This window comes from Octopus bimaculoides, chromosome 2, assembly GCF_046866305.1.
Source record: "Octopus bimaculoides isolate indiv1 chromosome 2, ASM4686630v1, whole genome shotgun sequence".
Taxonomy (NCBI): domain Eukaryota; kingdom Metazoa; phylum Mollusca; class Cephalopoda; order Octopoda; family Octopodidae; genus Octopus; species Octopus bimaculoides.
The window spans coordinates 66,021,618-66,035,376 of NC_142929.1; the positions used below are offsets into that span (position 1 = coordinate 66,021,618).

General features: G+C 34.3%; 1 protein-coding gene across 5 annotated transcripts in view; it reads right to left on the reverse strand.

Annotated features, from left to right (window-relative positions):
* Nucleotides 1–2,986: 2,986 nt before the first annotated feature.
* LOC106868681 (tyrosine--tRNA ligase, cytoplasmic) overlaps nt 2,987–13,759 on the reverse strand; it is an 82,744-nt gene continuing 71,971 nt past the window's right edge. For all 5 annotated transcript variants that reach the window (XM_014914062.3, XM_052977711.2, XM_014914061.3 and 2 more), the window contains 7 exons: nt 12,631–12,816; nt 9,523–9,608; nt 7,993–8,122; nt 7,164–7,240; nt 6,253–6,446; nt 4,961–5,096; nt 2,987–4,037 (listed from right to left, as the gene is read on the reverse strand). In XM_014914062.3, the coding sequence (XP_014769548.1) occupies nt 3,927–4,037; nt 4,961–5,096; nt 6,253–6,446; nt 7,164–7,240; nt 7,993–8,122; nt 9,523–9,608; nt 12,631–12,816 (920 nt within the window). In that variant the 3' untranslated portion in view covers nt 2,987–3,926. The remainder of the gene's footprint in view (nt 4,038–4,960; nt 5,097–6,252; nt 6,447–7,163; nt 7,241–7,992; nt 8,123–9,522; nt 9,609–12,630; nt 12,817–13,759) is intronic.

Sequence of the window (13,759 nt, forward strand, 5' to 3'; positions counted from 1 at the left end):
TTATTTGGCTTTAAAGTCGGTATTACTCTATGTGTAATTTGTATGCAGGCGTTAAACTAATGCAAATGTGTAAAAAGCAGAGTATCCATGTGTGTCCAAGGAAGACTTTCACTGACTATTAAAAGAAATTGTTCCTCTGATAGTGGCTCTTTAAGCCTGCTAAGCTCCTAAATGTTTTTCTTGTAAACATTACAAACAAATCTGTGTATAAGCACATGAGTATGCAATGGTATATTCCAGTGTATAGTGCTGTATTTTTGCTTTAGTATATTCCAATGTATAATATTATATACTTTTAAGCTACCTTTAGATTTTCACTCCTTCCTATGTTGTCTATTCTGGTGACTTTGTTGGTGACTAGTGAAGACATATTGCAGACCAAATTTATCCTATCCAGTTTGTGCAACTCATTTAAATCTTGCATGGGAAATGCATATTTTTTCCAAAAACATCTGTATTAGCCTTTATTCTTTTTCTCCACTAGTAATGAGCAAAAGTGTTTATTTCTAAGTTGACTTCAACTTATTTGAAACGTTTGTCTTCCAAGACCACTTTATACAGTTCTTAAATCACAGTTTTAGTTTATACTAAGGATGCCTTCCACATACAGTCACACCAAATAGTATCTGTTTTAGAATACTCAAATCATTCATTTGGATAATGCTGTCCAGTCTAATGTAAACAGTACTTACGTGGTATTGTTGCAATTCTCAAGTTAAGATTCAATAGGATTTTTAGTGAATTAATAAGGAACCAGAACTTTAGATGCACCAAATGTTTAGTAGTTAAAAACATGAGTAACCATGAAATGAAATTAACTGAACTGCTCAGATGGTTTACATGAATTTTCAGATAGTTTGTGTTACCTGGGTAACATTATCTGAAGTAATGTATAGTAGCTAGAAGTAAGGAAGGAATAGCTATTCAGAGAGCTATTGTGGTTATTGGTATAAACACGAAGAGGGTGTTTTCCTCCATGTAGAGGTTAAATATGAAACATGCTAGAAGTATGATGCTACATGACAGAAAGACATGAATATTGTAGAGGCTGGAGTTAGTGTAACAGGAAAATCTGTGAAAACTGATGGTTTGTATTGACAAATAAATAATCCTTTCTACTAAAAGCACGAGGCCTGAAATTTTAGGAGAGGGAACTAGTCGATTATATTGACCCCAGGTCGTACTGGTACTTATTTTATTGACTCTGAAAAGATAAAAGGCAAAGTTGAACTCAGAATGTAAAGATGGACAAAATGCTACTAAGCATTTTGCCCAGCATGCTAGCAATTCTGCCAGCTCACTGTCTTATGTATTGACAATAAATACAAAACTTGCAAAATGGAATTAATTTCTATTCCATTTAATTAAAAAGAGTAGAAATGATGCTTTGGGCAGGACCCTATATCGGTGGAAGATGAAATTTTTAATATTAGTGCTGAATATATTGGATATAATCAGAGAAAAATTAATAATTTAGGAGGAAGACGAGATAACAGTTGTATAACTACTGAGCATTCTAAATGGATGGAACCTGTGGGTGAAAACTAATTTCAAGAGACTGAACCTCACAAAACAAACACCAAAGGCTATGATATGTGATTAGAAAACTTATCCAACTCAAGTAGGATGGAAAAAGTAAGTAGTGTCTCAAGTCCTAGGACTCATAGGACCAATTGCATAGTTTCTATGGGGTAGCAGTCACTGAGATTACAACATTCTTCATAAATGGAAACCAGTCTGTTACTTGTTTACAGCTGTGTGGACTGGAACAATATGAAATGAAGTATTTTGCTCAAGAACACAATACACCATTCAGGTCCAAGAATCGTTGGCAATTTTTTCCCTCTATCTTCCTTTCCTGTTGGATTCTCCTGTGATCATGAGTGCAACACCCTAAGGTCACATGCTTTCACAATCATGGAAAAATGAACCTAAAAAGTTATGAAGATTGGGATATATAACATTCACATTTAGGTCTCCCTCTCCTATCAGTGCACTTCTCCCATCACACTGCCTATGTAACAAGAGATGCATCACACTGGATCTCCTCATTGTCAATTGCTTCTTACCATCACCCTTCTTTATCACTGTCATCACTTTCTCTCACAATACAACATTCCCTACTACTCGTTATTGATATCCATCACCCATCTGCATGCTATCCATCACTGATTCTTGCCTCACATTGTCAATGTTCATCACTCTCACTCACTTCCAATACTCCCTCTTCTATCACTGTTTTCCATTTGTCATTCTCCCTTCCCATATCCCACTGTTGTTTTTATTTAATCTCATTACTAACAACTGTAATTGGGTTTCCTTACTAATTACGTTTGTGTAATATTCCCTCCGTAGTGCAAGTATGAACCTAGTACACTCTTTAAAGTGGCTGACAAAAGAAAGAGGATCCAGTTGTAGAAACCATACCAAAAATAGAATTTGTGAGATATGGTCTTTGACCCATCTATGTGGGCACTACAAATAAGAAATAACACTGACAGTGACAACCTGTCCAACCCATGCTAACATGGAAAAGCAGACAAAATGATAATGATGATTGTGTCATATCTGTATACATTTAGTTTTACTGAGAAATTTGTCTCCATGAAGACCATTTTAGGTTTTGAATAAGGAACATTCATGCTTCCTGAAACTCACCAAAACTACAAATCTTGATGTGCTTATGCACCATTTCCTCTTTATGACTCTTTTAATGCTTACTTTTCTGTATTTAATTCTGTGTACTATTCATGTACCTCTAGCCTTAATTGCTGTGTCATTACATGACCTATATGTCTGCTTTCTATCCCTTCTTTTAGACTTTTTCAAACAAATTATAGTGCACCTGAGTACTGTATACAATAAGCTCATTATCATTAACAATTCCTCAGGATTTCCTCTATCTGACTATGTCAAAAGTAAAAATAAATTTTAAAAATTTTTAAATAATAAATAAAAGCAATCAAATGAAATCCAAAACAATTGGTTAAATGTTAATATTAATTTAATTTCAAAGATAATGTTCTTGGAAAGCAAAAAGGCATGATGGTAACTTCAAGTAAATATAACTTATATTCATTATTTACTATATTATTAGCTGTTTTATTATGCAATACTAATTTGTCAACTTTGATTTTCATCATTTTAAGTTGATGAAATAAAACACCAGTCATATACTGAGGTTGAATTTAGCAACTTGTGTTCCTAACAAAATATGTAATCTTAAGCCAATGTTAAAATTCAATATTACTTTAATCTAGAAGAAAATACAATATAAAATTATATTAAGTGGCTCAAAGATCTTATCATCATTAAAAGAAATCTTTATTATTATTATTATTATTATTATTATTATCATTTCAGAGATGTACTTCCAAGGCAAGTGATTTGATCCAAAACCCTGTGTTGAAATGAAAGCAATTAGTGTGGAAGGCATATACTAGGCATTCAAAAACACAGAAAAAAAAATCTGCTAAAATTCACTTAAACATTTATTTGGTGTCAAAATTATTGTAGCACTAACTGCGACCTGGTCACCGACCAACAAACTTGCTTTAAATGAGATGCTGCAGAATCGCATCAGTGACCAAGTCACAGTTGATGATACAAAGACTTTGACATCCAATAATAAATATTTAAGTGAAGTTACAATCTTTGTGTTTTTGAATGGCCAATATGTGTCTTCTATGCTGTAATTATTATTGTTATTATTATTGGTTTGTTGTTAGTAATCTTATAAATATTATTTATATTTTACATAATTTCAGTTATACAAATATAACATTAAATGTAAGTTATGATATTATTTAAAATGGATTTATAAACTTTGTGAATCATCTAAAAGAATGTTGATAGTAGTTTACTTAGGAAGGGGTAATGGTCGACATTATCTTTTGATCAAACTTCCAAAGATTGTAATAAACTGCTTATTTAATAGGAACATTTCTTAGTGAGGAACTCTTCACTAATCCAAGTTTACTTCTCATTTGGTACCCATTCCATTCAGCAATGCCAGATGTATTGACCAGAAATTCAGGCTGGAAAAAAATATACAGGAAATTATTAAATAAATGAATGTTGAAAGATTAATGTTCTTGATATTTAATCCAAATGTCACTAATTTAAATCTTATGACTAGTTTTTATTTTTATTTTTTGTTTTAATGTTATGTCTAACTAAAAATAGTTGTTACTCTCATTTCACACATCATTGATGTTTTGACAATACACAGGCTGAAGATATCTTCTTTCCCTAGCTCCCACCCTCTCTTCCATTAGTCTTGGAGGCCCTATAAAAGGTCATGCCATCTCTTCTGATTAAAAGATAAAAGTAAAAATACAGTTTTTAATATTGTAATAATTTTGTCTCATTAAGAAGTTTGTTTCCCAACTACAATGTTTCAGGTTCAGTCCTACTGCATGACGCTTTGGGGCAAGCATCTTTTATAGCCTCAAGTCAACCAATGCCTTGTGAGTGGATTTGGTTGAGAGAAACTAAAAGATGTCCATCGCATATATGTGTGTATATGTATGTGTGCGTGCATGCATGCACACATGCATATTTTAACTTCTAGTCTTGACATCATGTGATGGTTGTTAACAAGCATCACTGCCAAACAAGCAGTGTCTTTCATTTCCAATCTTCCATGTAAATATGTCTGGCCATGGGGAAATATTACTTTACTTGGAAACAGGTGAGGGTTGGCAACAAGAAGGAGGAAGGGCATCTGGCTGTAAGAAAACCTGCCTCCAAAACATTCGATCTGACTGATGATGTGAACATGGGATAGTGGACATTAAAAAGATAATGATGATGATCATCATCATTCATTCTTTAAAGATGGAGAGTTGTGTTTTAGGGAGATCTTTCACCCAGCTTGGAATGAAGAGGGTGAATGGCAGTAGCAATGACATTATGGCAGGGGAAGCAATGTTAGTGAAAACAGCAGTGATTCACTTACCTGCAATTTCTCCCAAATTTTCTTTTTTGGTTTCAATTCTTTATCTGGTGTTCCGTTGTGACCTTCAATAAAAATAACTTCACCCTCAGATGAGCCTTCAGGTGGGTCAAGCATTTCAACCTGCCGTGGCTCATTCCTGTAAAACCAACATGAGCATATGAAAATTTTTTTTCTATATTACTTCAAAGTCAATTTGAAAATATTCAAATATTTTGAAAATTTCTTCCTTCTAATGTCATGAATGTTATATTAGAATGCAAATGTATAGAAATGAAACAAGAATGGGTTAATCTAAACAACCAAATAGGAATAAACTAGGTGTGTTTATAAAACAGAGTAAATTATAGCAGTTTTTATTTAATAAATTTTTATAATCTACTATTGGCTGCGTGGTTAAGAAGTCTGCTTCCAAATTACATGGCTCCAGGTTCAGTCCTACTGCATGGTACCTTGGGCAACTATCTTCAATAGTAAATCTATAGCCAATTAAAACTTTGTGACTGGATTTGGTAGATGGAAACTGAAAGAAGCCTGTTGACTATATATGTGTGTGTATATGTATATATCTGTAAGTGTGTTTATGCTTGTGTCTCCTTATCTTGATATGGCATGTTAGTTGTAAATGAGTGTCACTGTCATACAAACAGTATCATTTATTTCTTATATTCAGCAATATGTCTGGCCATAGCTTTGCTGGGAAACAGGTGAGAGTTGGTGACAGGAAGGGCATCTGGTCATAGAAAATCTGCTTTGGTAAATCCCATATGATCTACACAAGCATGGAAAGTGTATGTTAAAATGATATTTGATCCTCTCAATGAAGTTTCAATGTTGTTGTTGTTGGCACTCCGTCGCTTACGATGTCAAGGGTTCCAGTTGATCCGATCAACGGAACAGCCTGCTCATGAAATTAACGTGCAAGTGGCTGAGCACTCCACAGATACGTGTACCCTTAATGTAGTTCTCGGGGATATTCAGGGTGACACAATGTGACAAGGTTGGCACTGATGAATTCAGGCACAACAGAAACAGGAAGTAAAAGTGAGAGAAAGTTGTGGCGAAAGAGTACAGCAGGGTTTGCCACCATCCCCTGCTGGAGCCTCGTGGAGCTTTAGGTGTTTTCGCTCAATAAACACTCACAATGCCCGGTCTGGGAATCGAAACTGCGAGTCCGCTGCCCTAACCACTGGGCCATTGCGCCTCCATGAAGTTTCAATACAATATAAATATAAAACAGAAATAAAACAAACAAAAATAGTGAGGAGTAATGACGACAAGGTATTCAAACTTACTTAGAAGCACACATAAGCATAGCTTGAGATTCAATTCCTCGCATCTTTTGGGATTTCAAATTACACAAAAATACTCCTAATTTATTGTTTAACTCTTCCATAGGTATAAGACCAGCCAAACCACTGACCACAGTTCTAGGAGTGTCTTCTCCCAAATCAACTTTCTCAATGTACAGACTATCAGCATCCGGATGCTAGAAAATAAATGTAAAACAGTTATTTTTATTTTAGAAACAAAAGAAAATTTATTTTCGTTTTTATTTCATTTTAAATTCAATTTTGGAAGCTTTCCAAATCCAGTTGAAAGATGGAGTGTATTCATCAACTAGTTAATGGATGCATTCAACTGAAATACTTGAATTAGTGTGCAGTGTGAAGCTATATTCCTTAAAAAGCAATGGTAAAGTCCTCTTAGGGATCTCCCTTGAATAACTATAGAACATTTTTTAAGTACAATTTTTTTTAGATATAATTTAAAGAGCAATACAAAAACAGCCCTTTCCATGACTCTTCTTAGACATTGATTAGATAAAGCAGCCATCTTGTCTTCCTTTCAAGCATATTTTTTACAAAATTGATTCCCACAATGTATTTATCTTTTATGATTGTACAGTGTAGCTTGAGAAAGATTTGGAGATTCTCTCTTTGATCACTCATTCTGTGAGCAATAACTTATAGAGTGAGTGACTGATTTGATCCCCAAACAAGTCTACAACACAATACAGAAATGCTAAGTCTCTCACATGAAACTAGTAATTGGAATGTATAGCAATTCATATAAGCAATAGCCACAATAATAAAAAAAAAAAGGAGAGAGAAAAATAATAAAATATGAATTTATAATTTTGCTTTTAAGTGTATATCAAGAAATAATAAACTTCAGTGTAATAAACAGCTGTTATATAGTCTACCTTTTCCACAGATAATATTCGCCCCACTCTGAAATCAAGGCGTGATGGTGTGACTTCATCTTCTTTGGCAGGAGCTTCTATTAACAAATGGTAACAAAAATGTTTTGAGAATTTATATAAAATAAGAATATTCATCAAAATGATAAAATATACAAATAAGTAAAAGGAGTTTAGCTTCAATATTATTTTTAAAATTCAAGAGAAATTGATGTCTAAATATGTTTAGATGATTGATGGTGATGATCACTTAAATGAAATAGTTGGAACACAAGAAAATTAGGAAATCGACTGGTTATTAACTTTTTCATTACCATATTTCTGATTAGAATGTCACAGAAAAGAATTGCAAGATCGATCCTTCAAGTTGAACCAACTGACAGCTATAGGGATACACCAAGAACAAGATGATTGGATAATAATACATAGTCTCAGTTGGTCACACTGGGAAATCCAACTGGAAAGTGTAATGACTGTTGCTTCCGATAGGACCCAATGGAGGAGATGCCTGAGAACTCTACTTAAACTCTCTAGGAGTAGTAGGCATAGAAATGGATAGTGGATGGAGTTTTCTGCTAGAGGATGGTAGGGGTTCGCTCCCCTGCTAGCAATATAAATGTATGTACAGAGTGGCAGGCTGAACCAATAACCAGCTAGCAGAAGATCTGCTTGGGGTTAAACTATTAGTAACATGGAACAGCCACTTTGATGTGGTTATTAACTTTACTGATTAGTATAATTACAACTCTGATATCTTCTTGAGATTTTACAACTTGCTACTTTGCTTATAATAATATTGTTTTCCAAATAATAATGTTTTGAAGAAACTTACTTTGAGCGGGTGAATAAGCTGCTTTTGTTAATGCCTTCATTTCTGGAGTTTCAAATTCCTTGCGGATGGGCTCTAACAATTCATTAATGTAAAATTCAACGGCAGTTTTGAAATCGCCAGGGTGGAGTTCCTATGTAAACAAAGGTAAGTTATTAATGACATTAATGACTGAATTGTTAATGAAGTTATTTTTCATATTTAAAATATATATATATATCTTTTATCATCATTTAATGTCTGGCTTTCATGCTAGCATGGGCTGGATGGTTTAAAGGAGTCTAATGAATTAGAGGACAGCATCATGCACCAATGTCTACTAGCAGGGTTTCTACAGCTGGAATGCCCTTCCTAATGCTAACTCCTATTTAGAGTGCACTGGGTACTTTTTTTTTTTTTGAGGCACCATCTCTAGCAATGATTACTTCATAACTTGCTAGACAATATTTTCAAAATAAAAACACCACATAACATCTGATATTGAGCCTTTTTTCTTTGACTCATGAAATAAACTATGACTGAGAAACAGGAACATATCTATGCAACAATTGTAAGTGTAAAAATACTATACAAATACACAACAAATATGGTGACACAGTATCTCTTATCTGCTACTCTAAAATTGACAATTTATAATTTTTTTTAGTACAAAATGAAGTAATATTTTGTTTGTTATAAGACGCCTAGAAACCAAGAATAAAATAACTGCAATAAATTCAACTTCCTAATTTTTTTATGTAAAAGATTCGTTTTTGATGTCTTCCACTTTGTTTCATATCAGCACCTATCTCCACTATTACCATCATACTATCTCCCACATTACTTATTCCTTTTACTCATTGTTGACAGACATCTCTTTCTTTCTCCCATCAGTCTCCTTTTTATCACTCTCCCTATCTCTCTCTCTTTTTTCCTCTACCACAATATTTTTCTATTCAATCTCCTTACAAATGCTCAACATATAACAGCCCACCACTGTCTCTCTTCCATTACTCCTTCTATCACCAACTTTCCACTATCACTGTTTCTCTTACCATACTCTCTACCTTCTATTACCCTTTTATTCTGGTTCTCTCTTTGTAATCATGGCAGATACTGGTGTCACGCAACTGGCACCCATGTCAGTAGCATGTAAAAGCACCCATTACACTCTCGGAGTGGTTGGCATTAGGAAGGGCATCCAGCCATAGAAACCATGCCAAATCAGACTGGAACCAAGTAGTCTAATTTGTCATCTGTTTCTATGGCTGGATGCCCTTCCTAACACCAACCACTCTAATGATGCAAGTCAAACCATCCAACCCTTGAACAACAGATGTTAAATGATAATGATGATGATGATGATATTGGCATTATTATTATTATTTAGTCCAAAGTACCTTGACACTACTTATATGTTCAAGACCATATACTACCAATTCCATTTATTACTAAAACTCTTAATCATACCCTTACACCTGTTTCATTTCCTCTTCTTTCACTCTCCCAAATTTGTATGTGTGTGTGTGACTAGAATCTATTTCTTTTACAAACCTCTTTAGCAAAAGCAGATTCCAGTTCATCATAATTTTTATATACAGCATTCCCACCATTTTCTTCTTTTCTGGAAACAGTAAACCCTGTTGGAGAAAATAATGTTTAAATGTTAATTGTATAAAGTTTTATCAAAGTAAAAACATCAAATGTGCTTAAGGAGCTGTTATCTTTATTGACACAAAAGATTTATCACTTCATGAAAAAGACAAGCCGCAATGAAGTATTTGTAGGAAGTGTGATGGTATATCATAGAGTGAGACATTGGCACCGAATGTCAAAGATTTTAAGTTGGAGAGAATGTATCAAACACAATCCATTGGTTATGCAATGTTAAGCTACATGTAAGACAGAACACATATCAGCTGAGAAAGCATTCAGATTACATTGTTTTGAATTAATCGTGCATTATTTCATAGCTTTGGGTTAGATGGTTTGACTGGAACTGGTAAGCCAGAAAGCTATGGCTGGATGCCCTTCCTAATGCCAACCACTCCACTGAGTGTTTTTGGTACCTGTAACATGTTACTGGCACAGGTGCCTTTAACATATCACTGGCACATGATATTATTTGTGTTCAATACTCTTTCTTAAAATTTTGAAGAAATTCAAATCGGACAAAACCCTTCATCTCTAAAACATTAGTATTGAAAATTATTAATATTTTTATAATTAGTAAACAAAAATCTATAAAAGTTCACACAAAACCTATAAAAGCACAGCAAACAGTTTAATTTTATTGAAGAATTGTTTAGTGATATCTTTAATGAGAAAAACTGATAAGGAGCACAACTCTCTAACTCAAAAACTTTAGCTAACTTTGAAAAATGGGTATGATTTGTGTAATCAGTGACCACAAATTGGTAAAGATCGAGTAGTCAGAATCACAAAGTGAGGCCACACCCTCAGACACTATCTCACCCACATCATCATCAAACAAAATACATGCTGTCTGAACCTATGCCCCATCAAAGCCAAACAACCAACAGACAAGACCAGGCTGTTTTCAAATGAATGTAATATACGAAATGACCTGTACTTGTGGGGATAAATATATTGGATTGACTACATGACAGCTTTATGTCAGAGTGAAAGGACATCCTCACAAGGCCACAACACCTAGCATCATATTCTAGCACCACCAACACTGCGATGGGGAATTCTCAACCTAGATACTGACCAGGGGAACTTTCAAATAAAAGAGGCACATTTCATCAGGAAGAAGGCACCCAGCCTCAACCACCGGAATGAGCTTGATGGTTGGAAATTCATTTACTGCCTCTGGAATCTCTAACCAACACTAGCAGTAATAAACATGTAAAGTGTAAAGTCTGATAAAGGATTATAGATCCAAAAGCACTAACTTAACCCACTACCCCTAAAACTAGCAACAAGACTATACACACACCACACCACCAGTAGGTTCCCGCTATGTTTCTGTCCATCTATCTATCTATCTACCTCTCAAAAACCACTAAACCTTTTTACTTCTGATCTGTCTATCTGTCTATCCCTCAAAAACTACTAGACCTTTTAAACTTTTGAACTTCGAAAATTCGAGAAAAAAAAAAACTTTCTGGGTTTTTTCAAACAAGGATTTCCAAAGACCTCACTGTTCACATAATATATTTATATTAATATCTCAGCGTCTTGTCATCTTTTCATTTTAATTTTATTTTCTAATTTTTAAGAAAGATTTTAATATTTTTCATTTTGTCAGTTCTCCACAGTTTTCTCTTCACTGCTCAATTCTACCATCTTTCAGTCTTAGCCTTTGGTTCCCCTATTAATAAATCCCTCACCCCACCAAATATCACCACCTTCTACCTGTTCATTCTTTCCTCCTAGCTCAGCTTTACTTCTCTTAGCATAGCACCCCTCTCACCATCCTACAATAGTGTCACCCTGTTATCTCTCTGTACTGAGTAGTTTTTGTCTCAAGTATGAATTGGCTGTTAACTGTTCGACTTACAATGATTGCAATTACCAACACCATTTCACATCTCTCTCTTTTTCATGCTTGCATATGTTGGACAAGTTTTATCCAAAACAGTGTCTAGCCACTTATTAAATAACAAGCATGTCAGCATCCTGAGATCATATTCTGTAAGTTCCTTCCACTTGGCTCTTTCTTACTCTAATTTTTAATCTTTAATTGTTTACCCACCTACACCACATGGCCATACCAGCTCAGATGTTTCCCTTGAATACTATATCTGATTCTTCTTACACTTACTTTATTGCTCAGTTCATTTATGTTCCACCACTGATGTACACAAACATTATACATTCATCAGAGCACGATACCATCATTTCTGTCCACTTTTGCACAATCTCCACATTCAATGCTCATGTTTCACTCCCATGTAACATTTCTATTTTGTATACAAACATCTTCAACTGTCTTTAACTGGAGACAGAATACTTTTGTTACCAGCAGAGGTAATAGCTTTCTTAACTTTTTCCCCCTCCATTCTTACCCTGACTGCTATGCTTTCAAACAAATCCCATCTCAACTGCATGCAGGAAACTGAAGCTATTAACTACTTCTAAAGAGCCCTCCCAGCTATTGAAAGAATCTATTTTCCATGTACTTTTACTGCTAACTACTCTTGTACATCAACTACATATGAAGACCTCTTCCAACTTGTTGTGATCCCACTGTAATGCTTTTGTACCCATAGTTTACATTGCGTACACAGTATAGAGTTCCTGCCTACTCCTTTTCTGTGTGTCAAGCATAGTCACTTGCAGAAAAAAACAGGTGAAAGAATAGTAATGTGGATATGACTGTGTTGAAGGGACACTGTTAAACAAACTTACATTGAATAGATAGTAACTCAACATAGTCTTTGATAATGGAGTGATAAAAAAAAATTAATATCATCATCATTAACAATATTCTAAGATCCGTTTTTTCCTAAACTGCTATGAGGTGGATGGTTTTGTAGTATAGCAAACCACTGATTACTTCTAGTACAGCATAATTTCTTCTGTAAGGTCCAACATTTTAAGATCTGACTTTACCTCTCTCACTTCTCACCCATGTCTTTTTTTGTGGTTTTCACTTAAGTTATAAAACCCATTAAACTACAATAATAAACTTACCATCTTTTACAGCAGGCAACTGGAACAGTACATGTTTACAAAATGATAAAAGTCCATTGTCTTTAATATTTCCAGGTTCACAAAAAGCCCGTTTTAACTTCTTCTTAAGTTGAGCAGCAGAATCAATGAGATCAATTTTGGAGTCTTCTTCTGATGAACTCATTTTGCTACCAGTCAATCCAGGAACTGTGAAATACACCAAGTATCAAACCAATTTAAACTTTTAACAAAACTATTCAGTAGTTCTAAATTTGACTTTTATATGCTAACATGGGTCAGGCCAGAATATTACTGAGACATTCTTTTACAGACATATGCCTTTCCTGTTGCCAATCCTTATCTGCTTTTTCAGTAAGGGATGGTTCTCTTATTTTACATATCTTTAAAGGTGCAAAGTCAGAGGTAGATTTGTTGACAAGGCAAATGACAGCAATGTCCCCATTTATATATATATATTCAAAAGGCTTCTTCCAGTTTCTGTTTAACAAATCCACTCATAATGCTTTGGGCAGCCTAGGGCTATAGCAAAAGACACTTGCCCAAGGTGCTATGCAGTGAAAAAGAATCCAACACAACATGGTTGGGAAGCAAACTTGTCAACCACACAGCCATGTCTGCACGCACGCGCGCACACACACACACACACACACACACACACACATATATCTTGAATCATGTTTATTTCACAGACTCCGTTTCACTGAAGAGGTCCAATAAGCCTGAAATATGCCAAGATCAGACTCATTCACTATATTAACCACATTGTAGTTTTATAAAAAAAAAAAATTGGGGATTGTTTCCCCTGCCATTCTTGAACCAAATTGATTATCTTAATGATTATTTCTCCTTAACTACAGATGGAATTTTAAGTAATTAGTATTTCTTGGATCAATGCAATAAGTGTGTTAGAACTATAATAATATCCAATTAAAATATTCACTTTTCAATTATTACTTACAACTACAATTTCAGTAATAGAAAGTAATTAAAACCATTTTTTCTAAATCTCCCACATAAAGTAGTAGGATCTATTGCTGCATACATTAAATTGTCACAAATTAATTAAAAAACCAAATAGCTAAGATATCAGTCATCACTTCAAATATAAATATAAATGTAGCAGAATGCT